At 45.9% G+C, this 24301-nt stretch overlaps 2 protein-coding genes across 4 annotated transcripts in view; both read right to left on the reverse strand.

Moving 5' to 3' along the window:
* Nucleotides 1-46: 46 nt before the first annotated feature.
* On the reverse strand, nucleotides 47-9422 carry LOC115529368 (uncharacterized). Of its 3 annotated transcripts, XM_030338027.1 has the most exons (12): nucleotides 8939-9421; nucleotides 8150-8310; nucleotides 4566-7295; nucleotides 4230-4463; nucleotides 3527-3751; nucleotides 3327-3378; nucleotides 2970-3116; nucleotides 2790-2855; nucleotides 2386-2556; nucleotides 1836-1974; nucleotides 1507-1559; nucleotides 47-805 (listed from the first exon to the last, which is right to left on the reverse strand). In XM_030338027.1, exons 1-12 carry the CDS (start codon nucleotides 9243-9245, stop codon nucleotides 621-623), a joined length of 4470 nt encoding a protein of 1489 aa, XP_030193887.1. In that variant the 5' UTR covers nucleotides 9246-9421; the 3' UTR covers nucleotides 47-620. The 3 variants fall into 3 exon arrangements, with proteins under 3 accessions (XP_030193887.1, XP_030193888.1, XP_030193889.1); XM_030338028.1 differs by lacking the exons at nucleotides 47-805; nucleotides 1507-1559; nucleotides 1836-1974 and adding an exon at nucleotides 1984-2278 and having other exon boundaries at nucleotides 8939-9422; XM_030338029.1 differs by lacking the exons at nucleotides 47-805; nucleotides 1507-1559; nucleotides 1836-1974; nucleotides 2386-2556; nucleotides 2790-2855 and having other exon boundaries at nucleotides 3110-3218; nucleotides 8939-9422.
* A 1124-nt stretch (nucleotides 9423-10546) lies between these two features.
* LOC115529377 (solute carrier family 12 member 3) overlaps nucleotides 10547-24301 on the reverse strand; it is a 14137-nt gene continuing 382 nt past the window's right edge. Inside the window, exons 2-27 of the mRNA XM_030338055.1 lie at nucleotides 23649-23986; nucleotides 23126-23245; nucleotides 22905-22980; nucleotides 21697-21792; nucleotides 21090-21229; nucleotides 20598-20708; nucleotides 20097-20208; nucleotides 19399-19526; nucleotides 19081-19165; nucleotides 18810-18976; nucleotides 18252-18359; nucleotides 17700-17823; nucleotides 17192-17293; nucleotides 16212-16367; nucleotides 15929-16028; nucleotides 15653-15764; nucleotides 15194-15328; nucleotides 14545-14651; nucleotides 13956-14038; nucleotides 13609-13680; nucleotides 13082-13186; nucleotides 12751-12862; nucleotides 12308-12394; nucleotides 11920-12055; nucleotides 11766-11833; nucleotides 10547-11518 (exon numbers count right to left, since the gene is read on the reverse strand). Coding sequence (XP_030193915.1) covers nucleotides 11380-11518; nucleotides 11766-11833; nucleotides 11920-12055; nucleotides 12308-12394; nucleotides 12751-12862; nucleotides 13082-13186; nucleotides 13609-13680; nucleotides 13956-14038; nucleotides 14545-14651; nucleotides 15194-15328; nucleotides 15653-15764; nucleotides 15929-16028; nucleotides 16212-16367; nucleotides 17192-17293; nucleotides 17700-17823; nucleotides 18252-18359; nucleotides 18810-18976; nucleotides 19081-19165; nucleotides 19399-19526; nucleotides 20097-20208; nucleotides 20598-20708; nucleotides 21090-21229; nucleotides 21697-21792; nucleotides 22905-22980; nucleotides 23126-23245; nucleotides 23649-23957 — 3090 coding nt within the window. The 5' untranslated portion in view covers nucleotides 23958-23986 and the 3' untranslated portion in view covers nucleotides 10547-11379. The remainder of the gene's footprint in view (nucleotides 11519-11765; nucleotides 11834-11919; nucleotides 12056-12307; nucleotides 12395-12750; nucleotides 12863-13081; nucleotides 13187-13608; nucleotides 13681-13955; nucleotides 14039-14544; nucleotides 14652-15193; nucleotides 15329-15652; nucleotides 15765-15928; nucleotides 16029-16211; nucleotides 16368-17191; nucleotides 17294-17699; nucleotides 17824-18251; nucleotides 18360-18809; nucleotides 18977-19080; nucleotides 19166-19398; nucleotides 19527-20096; nucleotides 20209-20597; nucleotides 20709-21089; nucleotides 21230-21696; nucleotides 21793-22904; nucleotides 22981-23125; nucleotides 23246-23648; nucleotides 23987-24301) is intronic.

The raw sequence follows: 24301 nt of genomic DNA on the forward strand, positions 1-24301 counted from the left end.
TTGGGACACAAAAGTTAGTTTGGGACACAAAAATACTCCACAATCATACGTTTGCGGTTGAACCCTTTATTTATGGAGATACAAAGTAAAAGTCTACTTCAAAATTGTAATAATAATTGATAATTGAATTAGAACTATACGTTCAATTTAGGTATAAGAATTATAAGCAGTTAAAAGCAGTCCCGACAAAAAATGTGGACGGGGGGAGTAGTTGTGCAGCAACCCTCCTACGTCCTCATCCACAGATGAGGTGCGCTTGAGCAAGGCACCTGAAACCCCCACCTGCTCCCCGGGCGCTGCACTGCGGCTGCCCACTGCTCCGGGTGTGCTGGTGTGCCCCCATGTGTGTGGACCTCCGACAAGGTCACTACTCTGTGTGTGTGTACACCGGCTCCCGGATGGGTCAAAGCAGAGAAAGAATTTCCCCCAAAAAGGAACAATTAAGGTTAACTTAACTTCATTAAAATATTTTATACTTAATCAACAGTACTTAATTAGTTAACTTTTTTAATTCTTTAATTGCAAGGAGATTTAATTCATCCTGCGCTTTATAGGACTCTAACCAATTATGATTTTGCACACACATCTTTACAAACATCCGCCAGCCATGCCTTTGTCTTTCAAAAAATTGTACAAGATGGAGCTTGGTATTTTGAACCCGGGCCACTGATCAACTCCCATCCAGAGGATGTAGGCGAGGGTGGGAGGGTGGCGTCGGAGGAGGAGGAGGAGGAGGAAGAAGGTGAAGAGCTATGGCTGTTGGTGTGAGTTCCATGCTGCTGGAATCCCCCATGGGCCCGATCATCTGAAACACGATAAAGAAGATAAACGACCCATGAGCACCAATCAGGAGTCTGGTTCACTGAGGGGAAAAAAAGTCGTCACAAATGAATAATAGTTAGTGTGTGATTCAAGCAAAACACAGACAAATGAGACTGTCTCTCCACTATTTCCGCATGATCACCTTGTCCATTCCCCTTCGGAAATTTACTTTTAGTAGTATCTGCCAGGCTCAGTCTTGTCTTGTGTCATAAGTCCATTTGATGTAAAAACAATTAAGCATCCAACTGAAAAACCCCAACCCTCCCTCCAGGCCTCCATCCGAGGCCAATCCACTAATCCCCTGACTAGCTGGCTGGCTTTAGCGACAGTTGTGTCTAGACTTGTGTTAGAGCACTGATTGCACAGACAGAGTGTGCTCAGGTAGCCAGGTAGGTAGGTGGGCAGACAGACAGGTAGGCCATCAACTACTTGATTCTGCCCAAATTATCATTACAGGCAGAATAAAGAGAATGTAAAGATAATCAAACAAATGTGACCAAAAAGGCTTTTAAAATAAATTGCCTAAAAATCATCCATAAATGATTCATCGCAGGGGTTACATATCAATGGAGCAGTCCAGAGGTGGAGAAATATAGTGGCAAAATCTTGATGCAAGCTAATGAAGAAAAAATATTGTATATACACAACAATAATCATGCAATAATAATAAAATAAAATACAAACCTTGACCTTGCTGTTGACGGGCAGTTTCTTCACAGCGTTTCCGAAGCACCTCTCTGAATTAAATTGATTAGATATTAATATAAAAATTCGGTAATGTCACAATTACAAATTCAAACTAATATTTAAAACAAATATTCCAAAATATGTTGCTAATTTCACTAGAAGGTTTATAATTTCTTGACTTCAAACAGGTTCAAACAGGTTACGAAAGAATGGTGAAGCCCAATAGATACCACTTTTATCTAAAACAGACGTCTTTGGGTCTGTTCTCCTCCAGCGTTGATTCTTGCCTGGAAGAACAATTTACATTGGAACAATTTTCATTGTACCTGAAATCCTTATGGACATCCCTCTGAAAAAAGACAATGCGGACCAGGGTGAGGGTAGTCTGACCCATGCTCCTCACAGCTGCTTCAATTCCATCCAGCATGGCGGTACAAGCCACTTTAGGATCCATGTTCCCTGCGCCTGGCATTGACAAGACAATCACAATCAGGCTCTGGGATTTAGTTGCATTTGAATGCTGCGTCCTCAAACGACCAAAAGGAGCAAGCTTGATTAGGAACACCTGGACCCCCGCTTTCAGGGGATGTAGGAGTGCACTGGGCTCTTCAGCTGGCGCCCATCCTGGTTCCATCTTCTAATTGTTAGCTGGGTGGGGGGATGAATTTGGAATTCTGCATTCAATTCCATCACCCAGCTAGCAAATACAGCCCTGCTAACCAAGATGGCCGCCAGGTGAATATGACCCATAGGGGCCAGATAGACAGGCCTGAAAGGACAGCCACATCACATGAAGAGGATACTTGAAAGTTTAGGATAAAAAATAGCGGTGTCGATGTTTTGAATGATGACGGATTACACACACACTTAACGCACCTGTGCCCAGAGCTGGGAAGGAGAGAGAGCTGTGGTGGCTGGATTTAGAACACATGGTTTCACAGGTCTCACGTATCGCATTGTCGTAGAAGATGGCATGAAGGATCAGCTTGCATTTCAGAAATCCCGGTCCAGTGGGGAAAAAAACCTTGCCACCTTTAGGAAAGGCATCTAAGATTACAAAGTTAAAAGAGATTAAGGTTAAGGAGAGCTAAAATTGAAATTCTCTAATTCTCACAGAGCATTCTCCTTCACGCAGGAACATCTGGATGCCTGTGGCATTTCTAACGAATCACGCTTCTTTCTCTGAACCTACTTCACACCAGTACAAAGCATTCTGATCTCAAATGCTTTTCGGGGGAACTTGTAACTTGTCAGAAGTTTGGTGTACATTTGAGACCCACCTAGTTTTACAGTAAACTCGTCTTTCACATGGGTACCCGCTGCCTTGAGTATGGCCTTGGAAACACCTGTGGAGGTTAATCAATTTAGTTTAATGCTGTTCCATATTTTCAGAACAGGCAAAATTGGTAAAAAGACTCCACAACCACATTAAAACAGCAAATTTTTTCTCCTATGAGTACCTGATTGGTTGGCAAATCTATTTATTGTGTTTACAATGACATCTGTTTTCTCATCAACGATGTTACCGCGAACCAGCTGAAGCGTGACTCCGCCCACCATGGCTGTGTCCTTGTCAGAGTTTATCGAGACATATCTGGAGAAGGAAGCTGAAGAGGAGACAAAAATAATTACACTTATAAAAAGGACCCCTACCAGTTGGTCCAGTCCATCGTAGGTAGGCTGGTTCATTCATCCATCTGTCCTATCAGCTGGGTGTACACGTGTGGCGTCACTTTAGTGAGTATTCAATCAATGTCACACCTAGTGGTAAAATAGGGCCCCTCTGATGAAGTGTCCTACTGCTGATCTCGACCTACCTCTGGGGGAAGCGTTGCTATGCGTCGTGATAGTCTGTTGTGGCAGCATGGCCTGTATACAAAGGGAGAAGAGTACGCATTGGCTGTGATTACCAGAACATTCTATCCTGTGATGCAGGAAAGAATGGATTCCTCGACCCAAATGATGTAAGCATGAAACCAGAATTAAGCTAAAATAATAATTTGCACTGAGTTATTGCCTTGTGTGTTTGGTGGTCACTGGGGTGCACGACAATGCGGACCACCAATGGCCTGCCGCTGTGCCTGTTCAGCAGGGGCGATCCGACCACCTCCAGCAGGACTGATTGCGCCACATCCTGGGGGAATTGCAACACTTCCCCAGTACCGAGCATTGGGAAAGCAACGGAGTCTAATCCTTGGTCTCGACAGGAAGTCAAAACGTCTTCAAGCCCACGTTTCAGAGCCTGGGAAGGTATTAAGGGGAGGAAGATAATGTTTGAGGGTAATGCAACCAAAACTCACACATACTATTATATAACGCAGCTTTCAATTCCATTTGTAAGGCCAGACTGGTTTGTGGACCATTGGTTAATGTTAAAGTGACAAGATTTAATATTCTAACTAGCTCGCAGTGTAAAATTTACTATTTTAGATATACTATATATACATATATACTATAAATATATACACTATTTTATATAAATATACTATTTCAATGTATATCTGTAGTCAATGCTAATTGATAAAGTGATTTCAATCATGTTATCAATACAAGCAAATCCTATAAATGATGTTTTCTTATCTACAAATAAAATATGCTAATGACTATAACAACAACTAATACTAATTCAACTAATGTTGCAAACAAAGAGTACCACTTAAAGCAGAGATAGTCAATACTGAGGAAATGCAAATGGGTTAACTCCTAACACGCCATAGTACCAGGAGAGCTGCTTCACTGTTTTCCTTATCCCAGGGCAGAAGATTAACGAAGAAGACCTTGCGACAGTGTAGCTTCTCGAGACCATTAACGTCGACTTCAACAGGCAACTGCCATTCCTTTTCCTTCTTCTGAAACAAAGACTTCAACCCTTTTCCGATTATCTCAGACAATTTTTTCCCCAAACCGGTAGAGCAAGGGTCATGGTTCTTCATAGGTGAGACTATGGCATCCACCTGGCAAGAGAAACCAAGGGGGGGGGGGGGGGATTGTCAATCCTGCAACCATTTACAACATAAAATGGGGTGCATGTTAGAGCACAATAACCAAATTCCTACTTTCTGTTCCTCGATGAGCCCAACCGCAGTTTCCAACTTGATGCCACTGAAATCTGTCCCAGTGTTTACTGGATCAGCGCCGGTATTGGACCATCGACTCGAGGCTCCAGCGCTCTCCTGGATCTGGCAACCCCCGGATGCTTCTGGTTCTGCAATCTCCAAGGAAAACATCCTGTCGCAGGCCGCTTTTAAGGCCTCCACTACCTCCTCTCTGGTGTCAATCAGGGTAATGTTGTTCAGGTAGTGGCTTTGTCTCCCAAAGTGAAGTACAACTGTGGCAATTGCTTCTGCACACTCACTGATGGAAACTTCGGAAATACCTAATCTTATACAGGGCATGGATATGGACTGGAACTTGTTATCATCCGCCAGTTGCAGTGCTGACAAAACCGATTTTTTCAGGGAGGACTTCTCACTGCCATTCTCCTTTATCTGTACAGGCCTGACGATGTGAATCAGCTTCTTGCATTTCAGACGCCCTCCCGTGGTCATTACTGTTGCCCAGGAAGCATATTCCCCATGTTTTCTTACTAAATCTTGACTTTCTTTCTGCAATTCAGGACCTCCTTCACGGCTCAGGGCAGCGGCAACACCTCCGTCATGATTCAGGTATCCATTGGTGGCAGTCACAAGCACATCTGCATCCTCCTTGGTGATGTCACCACGACACACCACCACTTTGACTCCCCCGGAAAGGACATAACATTGAATCCCCCTTCCTCCTTGGACTTGTCTTGCAGCAGGCCCCACTTCTCCTTGATGCTCATGCTTTTTGAGAGGCTTATGAGTAGGGTCATCAGTCATATTTCTTCCTTCCTCCCCATGGTTTACTGGATTGGCGCCAGAATTGGAACCTGGACCAAAGGCTCCAGGGCTCTCATGTAACTGGCGATTCCTGGACGCTTCTGGTTCTGCAATCTCCAAGGAAAAAAACATCCTGTCGCAGGCCGCTTTTAAGGCCTCCACTACCTCCTCTCTGGTGTCAATCAGGGTCATTTTGTTCAGATGTTGGCTTTGTTTCCCAAAGCAAAACACAGCTGATACAATTGCTTCTGCACACTCACTGATAAGAACTTCGGAATTACCTGAGCTTATACAGGGCATGGCTATGGATTTGAACTCGTTATCATCCGCAAGTTTCAGTGCTGACCAAACCGTTTCTTTCAGGGAGAACGTCTCACTGGCATTCTCATCTCCCTGTACAGGCCTGACGATGTGAATCAGCTTCTTGCATTGTAGACGCCCTCCCGTAGTCATTACTGTGTCCCCTGTAGCATATGTCCCATGTTCTCTTACTAAATCTGTACTTTCTTGCTGTACTTCAGGACCTCCTGCGCTGCTCAGGGCAGCCGCAACCCCTCCGTCATGCTTCAGGTTTCTATTGGCGGCATTCACCAGCACATCTGCTTCTTCCTTGGTGATGTCACCAAAAAACACAAACACGCTTACTCCCCTGGGAAGGTTATAACATTGACGCCCCTTTCTTCTTTGGACTTGTCTTGCAGCAGGCCCCACTTCTTCTCGATGCTCGTGCTGTTTGTGGGGCTTATGAGAAGGGTCATCATTCATAATTCTACCTTTCTCGCCATGGTTTATTGGATTAGCGCCAGAATTTGACCCTAGACTCGAGGCTCCAGGGCTCTCATGGAACTGGCGATCCCTTGCTGTTTCTTGTTCTGCATTGGCCGAGGAAAAGATCCTCTCACACGCCACTTTTAAGGCCTTCACTACCTCCTCTCTAGTGTCAATCAGGGTAATTGTCTTCAGGTGCTGGCTTTGACTCCCAAAGTCAGAAACAGCTGTGACAATTGCTTCTGCACACAAACTGATTGGAACTTTGAAAATGCCGGAGCTTATACAGGGAATTGCTATGGACTGGAACTTGTTCTCATCCGCCAGTTTCAGCACTGACCCTACCGAGCGTGTTAGTAATTGCCGCTCACGGCCATTTGCCTCTCCCTGCACAGGCCCAACGATGTGAATCAGCTTCTTGCATTGCAGATGCCCTCCTGTAGTCATTACTGTGTCCCCTGTAGCATATTTCCCATAATTTCTTACTAAAGCATGGCTTTCTCGCTGCACTTCAGGACCTCCTGCATGGCTCAGGGCAGCAGCAACACCTCCGCCATGATCCAGGTATCCATTGGCGGCATTCACCAGCGCGTCTGCATTTACCTTGGTGATGTCACCACGACACACCAGCACGTTTACTCCCCCGGGAAGGTCATAACGTTGACTCCCCTTTCCTTCTTGGACTTCTCTAGCAGCAGACCCCATGTAGTCTCTGGGGCCATGCTGATCAGAAAGGGGCCTTCTTTGTGGTTCTTCCCACCAGAGAGAACCTGCCTTGTGGAATCCTGATGGACGAGGCTGCACTCTTATACTGGGGGATTCTGCCTCTGCAGGATTTCCTTGCATGACGTCAACAATGTCTACCTTGTCCGCCTGACTTTGCTTGAACGTTTCTTTGACTTTGTCATCCCCTTGCTCCTCCCTATCCTTCAAGGGCTTGAATTCCTCAGGTTGGATCTTCCCTGCACCACTAACTATAACCCTCTTCTTGTCTAGATTCAACTGAGCATGACCGGCAGAGGATGAGAGCACATCCTCTGGGTTCTGCCCTGCCATTGAAGGTTCTTTCAGAGGATTTTGGAGAGGTGAACTTTCGAAGTGTAATTGATGATTTTGAACCATTGGTTGTGATGGTGAGGCGGCAACAGGAAATTTAGTCTGAATAAGAAGAAAAGAAACATACATTATTCAATTGCATTCATTTAATTCGGCTCCAAGATGATTCTGAGACTCAACCTCATAAACCTTTCCAAGTTCCTAATTTTAAGTCCAACACTTTCATATCGCTTCAAATATATTAAAGGGACCGGAGGTAAGATTCAAGAGTTCTCCTTAAAATGTAATCTATTATAAATGCCATGGCATCCGTCAAATGGCTATGGCCGCGCCTGCCTCTGTATGAGACTCAGGGCTCATTTCTGACCAATCAGGGCATCTCTTCCCTGATTGGTGCGGAGGATCCATCTTGTTGGTCAATCACATGTGCGCACACAGTGCTATGCATGTTTGCATGTTTGTTAATGGTGGAGAAACATAGGAATAGAGGGAGCGGAGAGAGAGGGCTCAACAGCAGCAGAGTTGCATTTCACGCACCTGTGTTGAATGACAGGCGAGAGGGAATCACTGAACCAATCAGGGAAGAGATGCAACAGAGGTGGAGTCAACTCGAAAGAGATATTCTCAAAGAGCATTTCGCTCTTTAGTAGCTGATGGATAGCTTGGCCATTTAAAAAAGATGTACACTCAACTAATAGCTCTTAAAGCTCAGAATTTTTTTATTGTATCAAATTAATTTGATATAGTTATACAATTATGTAGATCAATATAATTATGTACTGATCTACATAATTAATATAAAGGCCTATATAGTTGGCTATATTTGTGAGAAAGATTGTTATCAGCTATATATATATATATATCGATAATACAGTTCACAAGATTCATTATGCCCAGTCTACCGTAGTACTGGTCATATCGATTTCATATCCATACAGCCCATATTAATAGCTCACCTCACACCCCCCTTTCGGGTTATCAGCTTCGGGTGTAGTAGTTGTGACGGTTGACGGGTCAGGAAGGAGAGACTCTGGGGTTTCATGGACGATAAAACTGGCAACAATTTTGTTATCCCTCTTGACCGAGTGATCACGTTTCTCCAGCACACTAAGCTGAACTGAAACAACATATGAAGATAGAGGTTTCATACTAAATTATAAAATACAGTTGATGACGAGGACAATAACTGCTAATGGCTGTCTTAACTACACAATACAACCCAATGTTGATATTATTGGAGGCAGCCTACAGCAGGCTTACCAATTTATACTCTCCTAGTAAATAGACAGGTTAACAAGGTAATCAGATATGATATTTTGCATATGTGAGGTTCGATTTGTATAGTAGGCCTGTCAGGCTACCCTCCGCCCTTGTATTTTCTGGCCCTTCGTAGACCACGCCCACTAAAGGAGCCTGGCTGGCACGGCGGCCCTGACGCGCACATCCTCATTTTAACCTCATTGTCAAAACGAAAGTTATGGCCTATGCGCGAACATGAAAGAAAACTGAAACCAAAAGATAAAAGATATCACAAATCGAACTATAAGTTCTTTAAATATAAAAAACTATGTGACGCAGCGGAAAACTGAAGCCAGCCAATTCATATTCACCGAAAAATAACACAATGGTTTCACTTTCGCTTTTAGAGTTAACCCCTAGAACGTATTAAAACGATTATAATAAGACCCAAGTTATTATTATAAGACCCTAAAACGCTATATCATATTGTCTTTGTTGTGACTCACCTTCTTGATCTTTGAATGCAATCCTATAAACATTTCCTTTGACAAGATCCACCGGTCCGCAATCCCCACCGGATGATTTACGCTTATTTTTGAAGTACAATCCGATTTTCTTTTTCTTTTCGTTATCAACGTCAGGACACTCAAAGTAAACGTCGTATTTGTACGAGGCCTCCATAGCGCCGTCCATGTTCAACCACGATGATAAAATGATCGGTTCTTGGACTTTGACTTTGTTGACTTGCAGGCGATGATCCTGCGCTCTGACGGCTCTGACACACTGAACCCTGACCACTCCCCACACACGCATCACACGTTTCACCAATACGTTGTAATGATTTCACTTCGCCACACGATGGGGATACGTCTTCAAAGTTATATTGGACAAGTTTGCATTACATGTACGTTTGACTCTGGTTCAAAGCAGTGTACTACATTGAATTGTACGGTTTGTATGTGTGTCTATTATGTGCGTTATTCAGTGACATTCACTGTCAACTGTTATTTACCCAACAAGCTCTCTCTCTCTCTCTCTCTCTGATTGGATCATTGACAACACCTGCCTCTAACTCAGCTGATGGCACACGCTACGCACGCCTCCCCCTATCTCTCCCCTACGGATATAGCCACGCCCCTTCCTCTCTCCCCTACAGATATAGCCACGCCCCTCCTATCCCTACCCTACAGACAGAGCCACGCCCCCTCCTATCCCTCCCCTACAGAGGGAGCCACGCCCCCTCCCCTCTCTCCATTACAGACAGAGCCACGCCCCCTCCTCTCTCCCCTACAGACAGAGCCACACCCCCTCCTATCCCTCCCCCACAGACAGATTCACCCCCCCTTCTTCTCTCCCCTACAGACAGAGCCACGCCCCCTCCCCTCTCTCCCCTACAGACAGAGCCACGCCCCCTCCCCTCTCTCCCCTACAGACAGAGCCACGCCCCCTCCCCTCTCTCCCCTACAGACAGAGCCACGCCCCCTCCCCTCTCTCCCTACAGTCATAGCCCAACCACCCGCTTGGCCACAATACACTACTGTCACAATAACATTAACGATAACAGCCTTTGAGGTAGCCGTTGAACCGCTAAACATGTCTTTATTGACGTTCTATTTCCTGTCTAAATGCCTGTTTATTATTTAATGTGTGCTACCTGCTTCACTGATCCAAGCGCTACCTGGTGACGTCCTGTTGGCGTTGAGGCCTCTGGTGTTCCCTTGTGCATTGACCTATCATTGACCTTAAGGCCTTCACTGCTATAGGATGGTGTTCATTAAGCCACCTGATTGCCCCGATCGAGGCTCGTCAACTTGAAGGTAGTGTTGGTAAGATGAATGGGTTATTATTACATTTAATGTTCATGGTCTATTTGGAATCAACTGTGGTGTGTATGTGCGTGTGCGTGTGCGTGTGTGTGTGTGTGTGTGTCAGTGTGTGTTGGTGGGAGGTGGGGGTACGTGTCTTAATGATTGGATTCGTTGTGGCGGCACTATTTCGGTCTTCAGTATCGTAATTATGATTTGTTTTTCCTAAATTGCAGTATTTATTCCCAAAACATCCCTTACAGTGGTGTGTTGTGTTGCGTTGAATGACACAAAATAAACAAATCTGCATGTATGAAACCATTTCATAACGTTGTACATTACAAAGGAAGTGAGAAACGATTTAGTTTAATAGAGAAAGCAGCCGTTGTACAGAGAATGAGCAAACATGGTAGGCCTGTATAACACCTAAGTAATCAAGTTTCAGTAATCAATCTTAGCTATTAATAAGCTATAAGCTAATAATTATAAGTTACTTTTCAATGTGAAAAACAGCCATCACCTCACTGTTCCTGCTCATACCATAATTTAAGAGGTTACATATCACAACTTCATACTTCCTGTATGTTATATTACATTTCTAAAACATTTCAAAAACATTGTTAATCATACGTGGCTTTTGGCTTTTGTTTATTAAAAAATAATATTTTTACTGGCGTGTGAATTGGTTAGCAGTATAATTCACTGGCAGTAGAATGTTGACATTATAATTCACTGGCAGAAAAAATAACGGCATTCGAAAACACAATATACAATAATTGCCTTTTTCCCGTTACTGCATTCATTTCAGTAGCATAGTAAAAGTGTTTCCTTCAGTTACAGCAATTGTCAGTATTATACATTTGAAATGTTTCATTGGTTAAAGCAATTGTCAATATTACAACATTTTGGGTTTCCTTCACTGACGTCAAACCACTCAGTATCATACATCACCAACAGCAATAAAATTAGTAAATAATAAATATAATAAATCTCAAGTTCCACCTTGTGCGTCAGTGCCACACCATCGCAAGCAATCGACCCCCGTCCGGACGGAGGTGAAAAGAAAAAAAACTTTTAGAGGGGGGCACTGCCCCCCCTTCCCGACCCCCTAGAACCGCCCCTGTGCTGACGAGTAATGGAATTCACTGGCAGTAGAACGTGAGCACGTTCTGCTGGTTTCCTCGTATCAGGACAACAGGACAGTGGAGGCCGGACGTCAAGGCTTCCAGCCAGGCCATGTAGAGCGACATGGGGCAGTCGGTCTGAGGCACGGGCAGGCTCCTGGAGAGGGTCACACCGACACAGTGAGGAACCGCTTGGGGCTTTGTGAGAGTCACAGACTTTGTTTAAAATTGGAAGACCTTTTTAAATGTACGCACTTAACGCACACACACATATAGGCAAACGCGCACACAAACGCGCGCGCGCACACGCACACACACACACACACACACACACACACACACACACACACACACACACACACACACACACACACACACACACACACACAGAGCTTAATACTCACACTAAGACCAGGGCGGCGTGTTCAGAATTTCTCCGGATAATTTCGTTCAATCTTACTTTTGTGTTGGACTGAAAAATGAAATTAATAAATATTAGTGACAGCACTGTCACTCAAATACAAACACACACGCAAACACAATGTACATTACACACACCTTGGTTCGGAGGGCTTCCATCTCCTTGTCAGATATCTTCAACGGACAGAGAGTCTTCAGTTCGCTTTCCGAGGCGCCGTCCTGCTGTTCCTCATTCAGCCTATAGGGGGCGACGATGTCCTCAAACCTCTTCAGGCTGCGAAGAGAGAGAGAAAAGAAGATCCGTGACCTTATTATCCACTAAACTTCTGCTGTCAGTGTTTGCTTAGTTCCATGATCACATGACGCACCATTCATTACGGCACAAAATTACTTGCACGTGTTTTAAATCATCCAAAACATTAATCACATTATTTCCAGAAACGTCCACCTCCACTTTTTAACTGTCAGAACACATTGTTGCGGGCGGCCTCACCCAACGCTACACATCATGCTTGGCGGGACCTACTTTTTGGGCTGAGGCGTCCTCTCGCTGTCCGTCATCACAATGACGTCGTGGAAGTCCAGACGGAACCTCTTCAGCAGAGAGATCATTCTGAAATCAAACAGACAATATTGCTTTGAAACAGGCAGCTTGCTTCCAACTTGCTTCGCGCTCTGCGCTCTGCGCGGTTGCAATCTTATCAGGGAGAGTTCCGTGCTAAGAACCCATCGGGGTCTCCATGGAGACGGGAAACAGAATTGTTGTCGGCCGAAATTCAACCAAATAAAAGATTCCCTCACAGAGCCAATGTACAGTATAGTGCTGTTGTTTTGTGTCGTGTACTTGACCTTTGTGCCCCTAAACATGATATTATTTCATGCTGCCTAATGTGTTAAACCCACAGGAAGGAATTATGCAAGGTAAGGAGAGAGGGAGGCAAGAGGGAGGGTATGAGGAGGGCGACTTACTCCTGGCGCCCTTCCTCCATGTTCTGCTCGTCCCCGAGGATGAAGACGCGGACCTTGCTCTGCCCCCAGTTCTTCCTCCGGGTCAGGAGGTAGGGCACCAGCAGCGTCAGACCTGGGGGGGACGGGGGTGACGTCATACATGGCCATGTCACAGATGTAGAAGAGCTCACCCAGGGTAGTGACATCAGAGGCCCCCCCCCCCCTTGACGTCTCTTTCGAGGAGAGCGGCTGGAACATGTAAGCGATCTGAGCAGCACATGGAGCCAGTGTAGGGGTGGTGCTGGGGGGGGGGGGGGGGGGGGGGGGGGGTGGGGGGGGGAGTGAGGCTCACCTCCGTCGTCGGAGATCCAGTAGACGTCGATGGTCTTCTTGCCCTGGTTGTTCTGGAACGCCGTCCTCACCTGCTGGCTGGACATTCTCTCGCCGGTGGCGTCCCCTGGAGCACGTGACCATGAAAGAGGTGAGTGCTGAGCTGGTGGTGTGTGTGTGTGTGTGTGTGTGTGTGTGTGTGTGTGTCTGTGTGTGTGTGTGTGTGTGTGTGTGTGTGTGTGTGTGTGTGTGTGTGTGTGTGTGTGCGCGCGTTTGTATGTGACTACGTGTGCGTGTGTACCTGTGTGTTGGTGTGTGTGTGGTTGTGGTTGTATATGAGAATGTGTGTGTGTTTGTGTGTGTAAGTGTATGTTTGTATGCGAGTATGTGTGTGTATGTGTGGTGTGTGTGTGTGTGTTTATATGGGAGTATGTGTGTGTGTGTGTGGTGTGTGTGTGTGTTTATATGGGAGTATGTGTGTGTGTATCTGGATGTACCTGTGTGTGTGTGTGTGTGTGTACCTGTGTGTGTGTGTGTGTCTCCATCTACCTGTGGCTTCCTGGGTTGTTGTGATGGACGGATCTGTTTGGTCAGGGTTATCTGGCACAAAGCACTGGTTCACTGGGGACACAGAATGATATCAACCATAAAGTCATGATGAAAGTGTACACATGACACATTATAATGGCACAATGGGAGCTATTCATCAAGCAGCCATCTTTGTCCTGCCGTTTAAATCCAAGATGGCCGCTAGATGAGTTGGACCCATGGCATATGGTCCCACTGACGGATGCCAAGATTGGATTAACATTTGAGACCGATGTGGTTTATTAAGAACAATTAAACCCTTTTTTTTAGATAAGCAATTTCAGTGACTCTTCGAAAGAGCTTCTCACCTTCATAACCGAAATGGTCGGACACATCCAGTCCGTCCATCATTCTCAGGAGTATCACGCAGTGGTTGGAGTCAAACGTATCGCTGATGTACAGAAGGCACAAAGAATCGATGAAGGACAACAGAGCCAACACTGCAGTCCACAGCCCTAAATAGAAGTGGTCACGTCCTAAAGCGGACCATAGACTACGCACGTGTGTGTGTATGTGTGTGTGTGTTTCTGTGCGTGTGTATGTGTGTGTTTCTACCTGTTTGTGAGTTCAGAGGACCGTAAAGTCCATCCTATTCTAAACCAACCGACAATATCGCAAAGCCCCAGCTGAGGCCAAAGACATGGGAGGAACTTGTTTCCTGTGCCCCCACCAAACACGTCCAGCAAGACGTGCATGTCATCCCTCGAACCGCAAGGGATTTATTGTCTCGGGTTGCGTCACACATAAAGTTAGGTCATATGGGTCTGCATGTACTGTACTCTGCTTTTATGTACTTTATGCACGCTACCTGAAGCACATTTCCGTCCCGGGGTGGACAATAAAGGCCTACTTTATTCTATCGTCGGACAGGCAATAAGGAACCGCACGGGGACTCACTAGATGGTGTTGACGTAATCCACCAGGCTCTCTTCAGAAGCCTCTCTCCAGCCGGTCTTGAACCCCAGGACCAAGGTGTTGGGTTTCAGCTTGCCCAGCCCAGCCGCCTTCATGGAGAGAAACAGCATTGGGTCAGGGCACTGGTTGTTACTGAGTGGATAGTGGTGGGTCCATAGGATGGCTAATCTCAATGTCGTTGAGGTTAGCCATAGCAAGCCAATGTTCGGAACTCCAGTCAAAACATAGGGGTGAGACAGCTACTGTAGCATAAATAATAGCCCGTTTTGTTATTTATATATTCTCCAAGGTCTGATAAGGTACAGTTTGCGCTGTGGGTTAGGGTCATGTTGTTTTTATTCCGGGCTACAAGCCATAATGGGTGCGTGTAAAAAATAAAAACATTCCCGTCTTTAATGATGAAATATATCACCAATACCAGGAAAACCAAGAGCAATAACCCTTATGTTTAACTGTCGAGGAAACTGTCTTTTTCTTGTTGGTAAAAATACATTTACATGATCACTGTTGATGTTTTACCATCCTGTTTATGGTCAGAGAGGTTCAGTGACATTCGCTCAGTCTTTGAAGTCACACTCGCTCACACGACAGGAAGGAACAGTGTGTACACGACGCTTTGGTTTGTTGTCACCTGCATGAGCTGTCGGGTCCCACCTCGGAGGCTGTCGCTGTCGAAGGGCGTGTAAAACGAACGCACCTTCCTCTTGTTCAACCACTTGACCATACCGTCGGTTTCCGTGGCGACCCGAGACTGTCCCTCCGATGCCTGGAGAGGGAAAGCCGGTACAGAAAGGAAAGAAAGTATAAATGTATGCAAAGATCTGTATTGGCATTTATTCATGAATTTCTGCCCGTGAAGTTAAGCATATGGATCTGATTTTTTCATGTTGGTTACACATTTGTGGATTACGACAATTTAATAAAATACAGTAATTAGTAAAACTAATACAGTCGAGCATTAGAGAAGTAGTAAGATAATACAGTATATGTTTGGAATGAAGCAATTATTCATTTTATTTCCATCGGATTTCAATATTTGTCAATCAGTAAGAGGTGAGGTGGATCCAAAATGGCGGGGTGGCCGACCCACCATGAGGACGTCCCCACAGATCATGAGGCTGATGTGTTTGGTGAAGGCGCCCACAAAGTCCACCAGGGCCGGCCTCTGGTTGGGGGGACCCGTCAGGACCAGACACTGAGGTCTGTGTAGTGGACGCACACACACACACACACACACACACACACACACACACACACACACACACACACACACACACACACACACACACACTTACATTATTGCGTAAATATTCAACCAAAGCACAATTCATACAAGAAACACAAAAAACACATTGCGCATTTTTACCGGAAGTTTTTGACGTGGTCTTCCACGCGGGACAGAGCCACGGAGTAGGACAGTGCGATGTTGTAACGGCCAGCCTGCAGCGACGTGCCCCAGTTCACCTCTGGAGGTCACACACACACACAAAATACATTTTTAACATGGAATTCAAGTCATTTAAGTCCCGGCAACGTCAAATGAATATAAAAGTGTGTGTGTGTGTGTGTGTGTGTGTGTGTGTGTGTGTGTGTGTGTGTGTGTGTGTGTGTGTGTGTGTGTGTGTGTGTGTGTGTGTGTGGCTCCTCACGAGGCTTGTTGTAGGCCACGTAGGCAAACAGGAAGAGGATGATGCAGACGGTCGCCACCGCGACCCTCCAGGAGAAGGCAAACATCAGCCCCACAGAGATCATGGCCCCGACCAACGCCGTCCATTTGCTGTAGTAGTGGAACGACGGCCTCCAGCCTGCAGGGGGCAGTAAAGGGCAGCATTCCGTTAGAAATGAACGACTTAAAAATTAGAAGAATGTTGGGAAACCTTGAGTCCTGGTTTTTATACCGTAGCAAATGTAAAAAATAGAAATGCCAGCCAACTTTTCATTGTGCCCTATCCGATTGTTATTATAACATGGATAAAAAAATCATAAAAATTAGGGAAGGTTTACGGAATTAATTGTCTTCAGTGTTAAGTCAATTTCCTTGCAATTTGTTTGATAAAGAGTGTGAGAGATCATGCTGAGAAACAGATTGCAGTCACAAGAACCTTTGCATATACAGTCATATGTCGATATGTCTCGGCAAATGTCGAACCCAAGTTACAGTAGGTTTCGCGCACACACACACACACACACACACACACACACACACACACACACACACACACACACACACACACACACACACACACACACACACACACACAGGCGCTGCATCCCATTAGGCATACCAGGCAATTGCCTGGGGCCCCGCAATTGCTTGTGGCCCCGGGCCACTACTAGGGGGCCCCCTAGAGCCAAAAAAAAAAAAAAAAATCGCTCTAAACCCCCCCGTCAACAATCGCTCCATAACCCCCCCCCCCCCCCCCCCCCCCCCCCCCCGTCAACAATCCTCTGCCTAGGGCCCCCACACTCCCTAGAATCGCCCCTGCACGCACGCACACACACACACACACACACACACACACACACACACACACACACACACACACACACACACACACACACACACACACACACACACACACACACACACACACACACACGAAACGACCAGCCTGTCAGATCCCCTCACCGGGCGAGTTGGTGATGGAGGCATGAAAGCAGCTGAAGTTGATGAGGGCGTAAGAGCAGAGGAAGAAGTTGGAGATCAGGGCCGCGATGATGTTGAGCTGCGCTGTTTGGGCGACACCGAAAGAAACACATCAGTCCCAGACATCCAATACACATACACATACATTCACAGTATAGGGTCCTGTGTTTGCAAAACCATGACACCTCAGTTTTGCGAATGTTTGTCAACGCGAGAGTACAAGGAATTCAATATCGAACTGTGATCGTCGGGAATATCTTCCGACCTCTTACTTCTGAAACACGTCGATCCCTAAGCACAGTGTAACGATACAGCACCAATAAAGTCTTTATCCATTCATCTGAAGTCCACAGCAACATCCGACATCAAAAACGGACTTTCTTCGCTTTTAACATACGAAAAGGCTGTTGATCAATTGGTCAATGAATCCATTCACACCAATCACGTTTTGGAACACAGATGATGTCCTGATTGGACATCAGCTACTAACCAATCAGGATGAAGGCGATGGCGATGACGTAGCAAAGCAGGTAGGCTCGCAGTGGTTCGTCGTTCTTCCCGTAACCCTTCGCAAAGAACCCGATGTATGGGTAGATGTTGTCTCTGCACAAACACTGGCGGATCATAAGAAACGCTTCAGAATAAGGGTACATTCACTTACCATTCATTAATGCATTTGATAAGTAATTAGGATTATTATATTGCATAGGCATAGGCGTGAGAGTTGGAGTTAGGGATGGGGTTATGGTTATAATGTATGAATTTAGTTAGTGAAGAGTTAACGTGAAGACTATTACCATTGTTTGTGTGAAAACCATAAGTAAATGATGATCAGACCGTTAGTAAACCGGTAGTAAATATTAGTTAGCTAATTGTTAATTAATGCTTATTACTACATAAACAAATTTTAACACATTGTTAATGAATGCGCTATTAATTGCCCAAAACATCCCACAACAGAATCCATGTACACCATTGCTAAATAAATAAAATGGCCGACATTTTTTGCCTGATAAATAACATGGCCTGCGTGCGTAATTACCTGAAAGACCTTGGGGGCCGACACAAGAAAGCCAAGGGCAGAGGACAAGCTGGCCGCGAAGACGCCAGCCGTGATGAGATAATTGAAGCCGGACACCTGACCCAGAACCTGTGTGGTGTGAGGAGGGGATGTCAGCCAACTCAACAACTTTTGACGCGATCCTCACATTCTCTTCATGAACACATGCATTCAATTCTAAATTGGTAAATGTTTGAGTTCAGGCAGTTCTGGGCGGCAGTAGCTCAGGAGGTAGAGCGGGTTGGCTGGTAACCGCATGGTTGCCAGTTCGATCCCCGGTTCCTCCTAGTGTCGAGGTGTCCCTGAGGAAGACGCCTAATCCTACAATATTGAATGTTAGGCAATATTGTCAACCGCTTAGGATAGTATAAATGTAGTCCATTTACCATCCCTGGAATAACATTTCATACGTATATGTATACTGAGTCTCGCTCGGTTTGGTTTACTCAAGGACCCCCTTATTCAAGTGGCGGCCATCTTGGCTCTAACCGCTATCGAGGCGACAGAGCCGAACGCGGAGGGACTTCCATTGGGTGGTACCTTTGGACTGTGGGCCAGGCCATACTGACAGCCATCCGCCCCGACGGCATCCATACAGTCGGTGAAGTTCCAGCCCAGTTGGCAGGCGACGCCCTTACAACCGTCGGTGGAGTTTCCCAGCAGGACGTCGGTGACGTTCCCCGACGCCTCCCGGACGACCACAGAGCCTTAAGGGGGAGCACAGAGGTCAATGGGCGACATTCATGAATTCCTTCACTGATTGACAATCGTAATGGTGTTGTTTTTTTTCCAGAAACATGTCGTGACCCACCGATTGTGACGCAGATGCCCAGGTACGAGAGCGTGGTGAGGAAGATGGCCCCCAGGGTGCCTTTAGGGATGGCCGTCGCTGGATCCTGATTCATTTGAAAACAGAGGGTCACGGATGACATTTAGGGGTACATTCACTGCCCGTTATTTGCAATTTGTTCAAAGCCTTAATTAACAGTGAATCAATGGTTAGTTCATGCGCCTTTGTGCTTGAGTGTTATTGGTTAATTTCTGAGATCTCTGACAAATGGTTGAATGATTATTGACGAGGAGGGAGTATTGTTGGCAGTGTTGGCAGTGTGATCTCCCCGGCCAGTACCTTGAGGTCTCCAGATATGTTGACCCCTGACAGAATACCGATGGCCGAGGGGAAGAAGATGGCAAACACCGCGAAGAAGTCGTTGCCGTTTGTATATTTCGACATTAAGTTATCGCTAAAGATCTCACCTGGGAAAACAAAAAACAATCGTTGAAATTATTCCCCAAACACTTCCATTTAAACAACACCAAATGTTGTGACGGTCGTTTGAGTCATTTGCTCAGACGTTTAAGGGTGTGTGCATTATGGGGAAATTGTTGTCATTGGTCCATCAGTCGTGTCGTTGGTCCTTCTGTCGTGTCATTGGTCCATCGGTCGTGTCATTGGTCCATCGGTCATGTCATTGGTCCATCAGTCATGTCGTTGGTCAAACGGTTGTATTATCAGTCCTCAGTATCACTCAGAGCCAACATGGAACAGGAAAAACATTCTTATGACCCTGATGTGTGTGTTTGTGTGTGTCTGGTGTGTATGTGTGAGGGAGAGGGGTTGCAGGAATGGAGCATTTTGAGTTGACTTCAACCTCATCAACCTGACTCATGGTTGGAATGTGCTGCCCGCCTCAGATTTGATGATGCAATTTAAAGAAATTCATTGAAAAAACAAAAAAACTACGATGAGATAAGTTAAGTTATCATTAAAGATAAAGATCATATTTTTCCAGCTGTTGTCATCTCTAAAAACAGTTGAAAACTCACCTCTGTAGCCAAAGATGCCTTTGGATCGTTTTTCTTCATCAGGGGGGATCAGAGTGCCAACAAAGTAGTTTGCGAAGGAGATGAGGAGGATGACGAAGAAGAGGATCTGGGCCTGAGGGCAGAATTAGGAAGTGATTCGGGAAATGAGTTAGGGAAAAAGAGAGAGGGAATGTTTTGGTAAAGTCAGGGGTTATCCCATTTCAGGACACATGATCACAGAGAAAAAATTACCACTATATGCAAGGAAGATCAGACAGAAAACATCATTGTTTTTCTGCAACAAAATCAATGTTCTGTTGTATCACCGACCTGCTTGGAATGTATTTGGTAGACACTTAGCTCTTTAAAGAGTTCCCACTGAATACATTTCCCCTATTCGTGTGCATTACACAAAAATATACAATTCCTGTGTGTCTTCTGATAATATCGATAATCACAGGTAAATCCTAATTTACTCAACATCTGGCCCTCAAAACACCAACACCCGTTCTCCATGCTTACCTTGGCTTCCCATTCCATCCCGGCCAGCGAGATGAGGAGAAGGAACGACACTGTGATGACCCCAATGATCCGCACATCATTCTCGGCATCCACCATGCCGAGGCCAAACTCCTACGAACACACGCAGAACGCCACGGCCACACTAGCATTAGCAAACCTTAGCATTGAAATCGGGAGGGTTTCAGAAAACCCAGGATCCATTCTGTTTGTTTGCATGACCTCTGCATACACCCTGTTGTAATCTACTGTGGATATGAAGAGGAATACTTTTAAATGGACGAAATTAATATTCATAAAAATCATATAAAAAAAAGAATTGATGCGCATGCCAAAATTTGTATTGTTTTTTTTCTTCTTCTACTTCTGATATCTTTGTAATCATGTTTCGATTTTGTGAAGCATTTGCAAATTATTGTTATTGCTTTATCTACTGCTTTTCATAATCTGGAAAAATCTGGAGGGCAACGCCTAGCCCTAGAACGGCCGAGATACCTGCAGCAGGTCGCGGATGACCTCAGCAAAGCCCACAGTGTTGAGCGCACAGGCCAGGGCGTTGGCGAACGAGAACACCACGCCGATAGGCCCGCCCATCTCAGGTCCCAGCGTCCGCGAGATCATGAAGTACGCTCCACCTAAAAGAGGCGGAGCCACGTCAAGTCACAGGCCTACAGTGTACCACTGAACCATCGGTACCAAATTCCCCTTAAAGGTGACATATTATATCACCAGGTGTGAGTGTGATTAGCTGTTACAAGCCGTTTTGAAATATCCATCATGCATCTAGGCGGACACGCCCACTTGTGATGTCAGAAGAGGCAGATTTTCATTTTCTTTTTTTTTCTTTCTAATCACACTCAAACCTGGTGGTATAATATGTCAGCTTTAACCTCACCTCAGATGTCAGCGCTTGTACAACTCACAAAAAGCAGCATGTTATCACACTGCTTTATCAGGGGGATGCTGTCATGTGTGAACCAAATCTGGTTTGCAACATCCACTCCATTAGTTTTTTCCCGAATCGGACCAATGGAGAACCGAAATCCGACATATCAGAGCGAACACTAGACTGACATCACAAGCGTAAAGGGGCGCCACTCACCCGAGTTGACCCTTCCGTTGGTGGCGATGGCGGAGACGGAGAGGGCGGTGACGGAGGTGATGACCACGGAGAGGAGGATGATGACGCAGGTCAACACTGCAGGCCGAGACAATCGGCATCGTACGTTAACGTTGAGGACATATCATACGTTAACGTTGAGGACACATCGTACGTTAACGTTGAGGACACATCGTACGTTAACGTTGAGGACACATCGTACGTTAACGTTGAGGACACATCATACGTTAACGTTGAGGACACATCATACGTTAACGTTGAGGACACATCATACGTTAACGTTGAGGACACATCGTACGTTAACGTTGAGGACACATCGTACGTTAACGTTGAGGACATATCATACGTTAACGTTGAGGACACATCATACGTTAACGTTGAGGACACATCGTACGTTAACGTTGAGGACACATCGTACGTTAACGTTGAGGACACATCATACGTTAACGTTGAGGACACATCATACGTTAACGTTGAGGACACATCATACGTTAACGTTGAGGACACATCATACGTTAACGTTGAGGACACATCGTACGTTAACGTTGAGGACATATCATACGTTAACGTTGAGGACACATCATACGTTAACGTTGGGGACACATCGTATGTTAACGTTGGGGACACATCGTATGTTAACGTTGAGGACACATCGTATGTTAACGTTGGGGACACATCGTATGTTAACGTTGAGGACACATCATACGTTAACGTTGAGGACACATCGTATGTTAACGTTGAGGACACATCGTACGTTAACGTTGAGGACACATACCTTAACGTTGAGGACACATCGTACGTTAACGTTGAGGACACATCGTACGTTCACGTTGAGGACACATCGTATGATTCGTTTTCAAAACGTAAGATGCAAATGTGGTATTCGGTAAGTAGTAGTACGTTTTGGGATACCTGGGTACATCAATCCCAAATTCTGGGTATCACCCACCTCCCCTACAGCTTGTAGGGTCCGGCTCCCGGTAGGCTACAGGGGGCCGCCATGCCCCCAAATGACATCAAAGTGTCTAGCAGGAGGGGGACGAGAGGCTGTTTTATTCTAATTTGATCGTGAGGCGGGGTCAAGATCGAACAGAGTGTTTGGTTTTCCTTTGAATTGGAAAGAAGAGCAAAAGGATCGCTGTGACGCAACAATCCGACAGATGAGACATATCTGGGAGGGGGTCACTCACAGATTCCCGCCTCGGATGTGATCCAGGACAGACGCAGAAACAGGATGACTCCCCAAATGTTCAGCATGCAACGAACCTACAAATGGCAAAGAAAAATAACACAACTAAATGTGTGTGTTTGTGTTATTGTGTGTGTTTGCATTTGCGAGGGCTCTCACAGTAGCGTGTTTGGGCCTACATGTGTGTGTGTATGTGTGTGTGTGTGTGTGTGTTTTTCTTACCATCACGCCCACCACCCAGCCGAAGCGTACTGGAGCCTTTTGGCCGGCTGGCGGCTCTGTCCCCTCCGTCTCAAGGACGTCCGGGATGCTCAGCTCAGAGTTATTAACCCACACCCCGTCCTTTGAAACACAAGCGGAAAGCTCTTATAAACCACAAAATCGGGCCTGTACATTGTGATTGGGAGGCGGACATTGAGATGTCCGCCTCCATTTTGAAGTATTGGGCCATAGGAAGGTTAACGGGAGTAACGTTGTTTTGGTCATTGTTTCGTAAATAATTGTGAAAAGATTTTTGTCATCACGGGGACACAAACTTCCAGCGTTGAGACATGTCAAAAAAGTGTTTCCTTATCAGCCTACATTACGGAACACGATTACGATTTTAAATGACGCGATTAACTTGAGCCCTCTCAAGATGGCAGATCTTCCCCAACAAAAACTCCCACGATGCATCCCGTTGTACAACCCCCTACAGGCCAGAGGACGCGACTACACATTTGAAAAAAAAACGCTTGACGCTTACGTCGAAGGGCGTGGGCCTGCGGAGGGTCTCCAGGCTGGGTCTGACGTGCCTGGGCGACAGCGAGCCTGCGTAGAAGTCCAGCTTGGGCACCATGTCGATGGTGCTGTAGATGGACGACCGCCTCATCTCCTGCCTCTCCGAGTCGCCCCCCCCCGTGCCGGGGATCTGAAGGTTGGGCCCGCTGTCCCCGGGGTCCGTCCGGGGGGAGCTGTGGGGTGGGGGGGGGTCTCCGTGAGACGTGAAACGGATGCCGGGGACGGTGTTCGATTCCGCTGCGTCCGAGGCGGATTTGGATGTGAGTTGGCCCATGGTCGCTCCGCACACTGTTCCTCTTGTACCTGCATGTGCGCAAAAAAAGCCATTTTGGCTGTAAGTCGATAGCCACCAGGAGACAGACGACTGAAAATATTTCAACATAAACGTCCTTATTTAGATACTGATTGCCGGCTAGCTAGCTAGCTACAGAATCAGAACGTTAGTCAGTTAATGTTGGCTACAGTGCAGTTGGCCAAACTTGCCATTTATCCCCATAAGCTTCTTTTCATAAGGATTTGATGGATCCTTAACGCGCTTTAATAAAGCATACGTGCGACTTACTTAAAGCACTTTAAACGCATACGTCCTTTGTAAAAAAAATGACTGCCGTCACCTCC

The sequence above is a fragment of the Gadus morhua genome, chromosome 17 (assembly GCF_902167405.1).
Source record: "Gadus morhua chromosome 17, gadMor3.0, whole genome shotgun sequence".
NCBI classification, from domain to species: Eukaryota; Metazoa; Chordata; class Actinopteri; order Gadiformes; family Gadidae; genus Gadus; species Gadus morhua.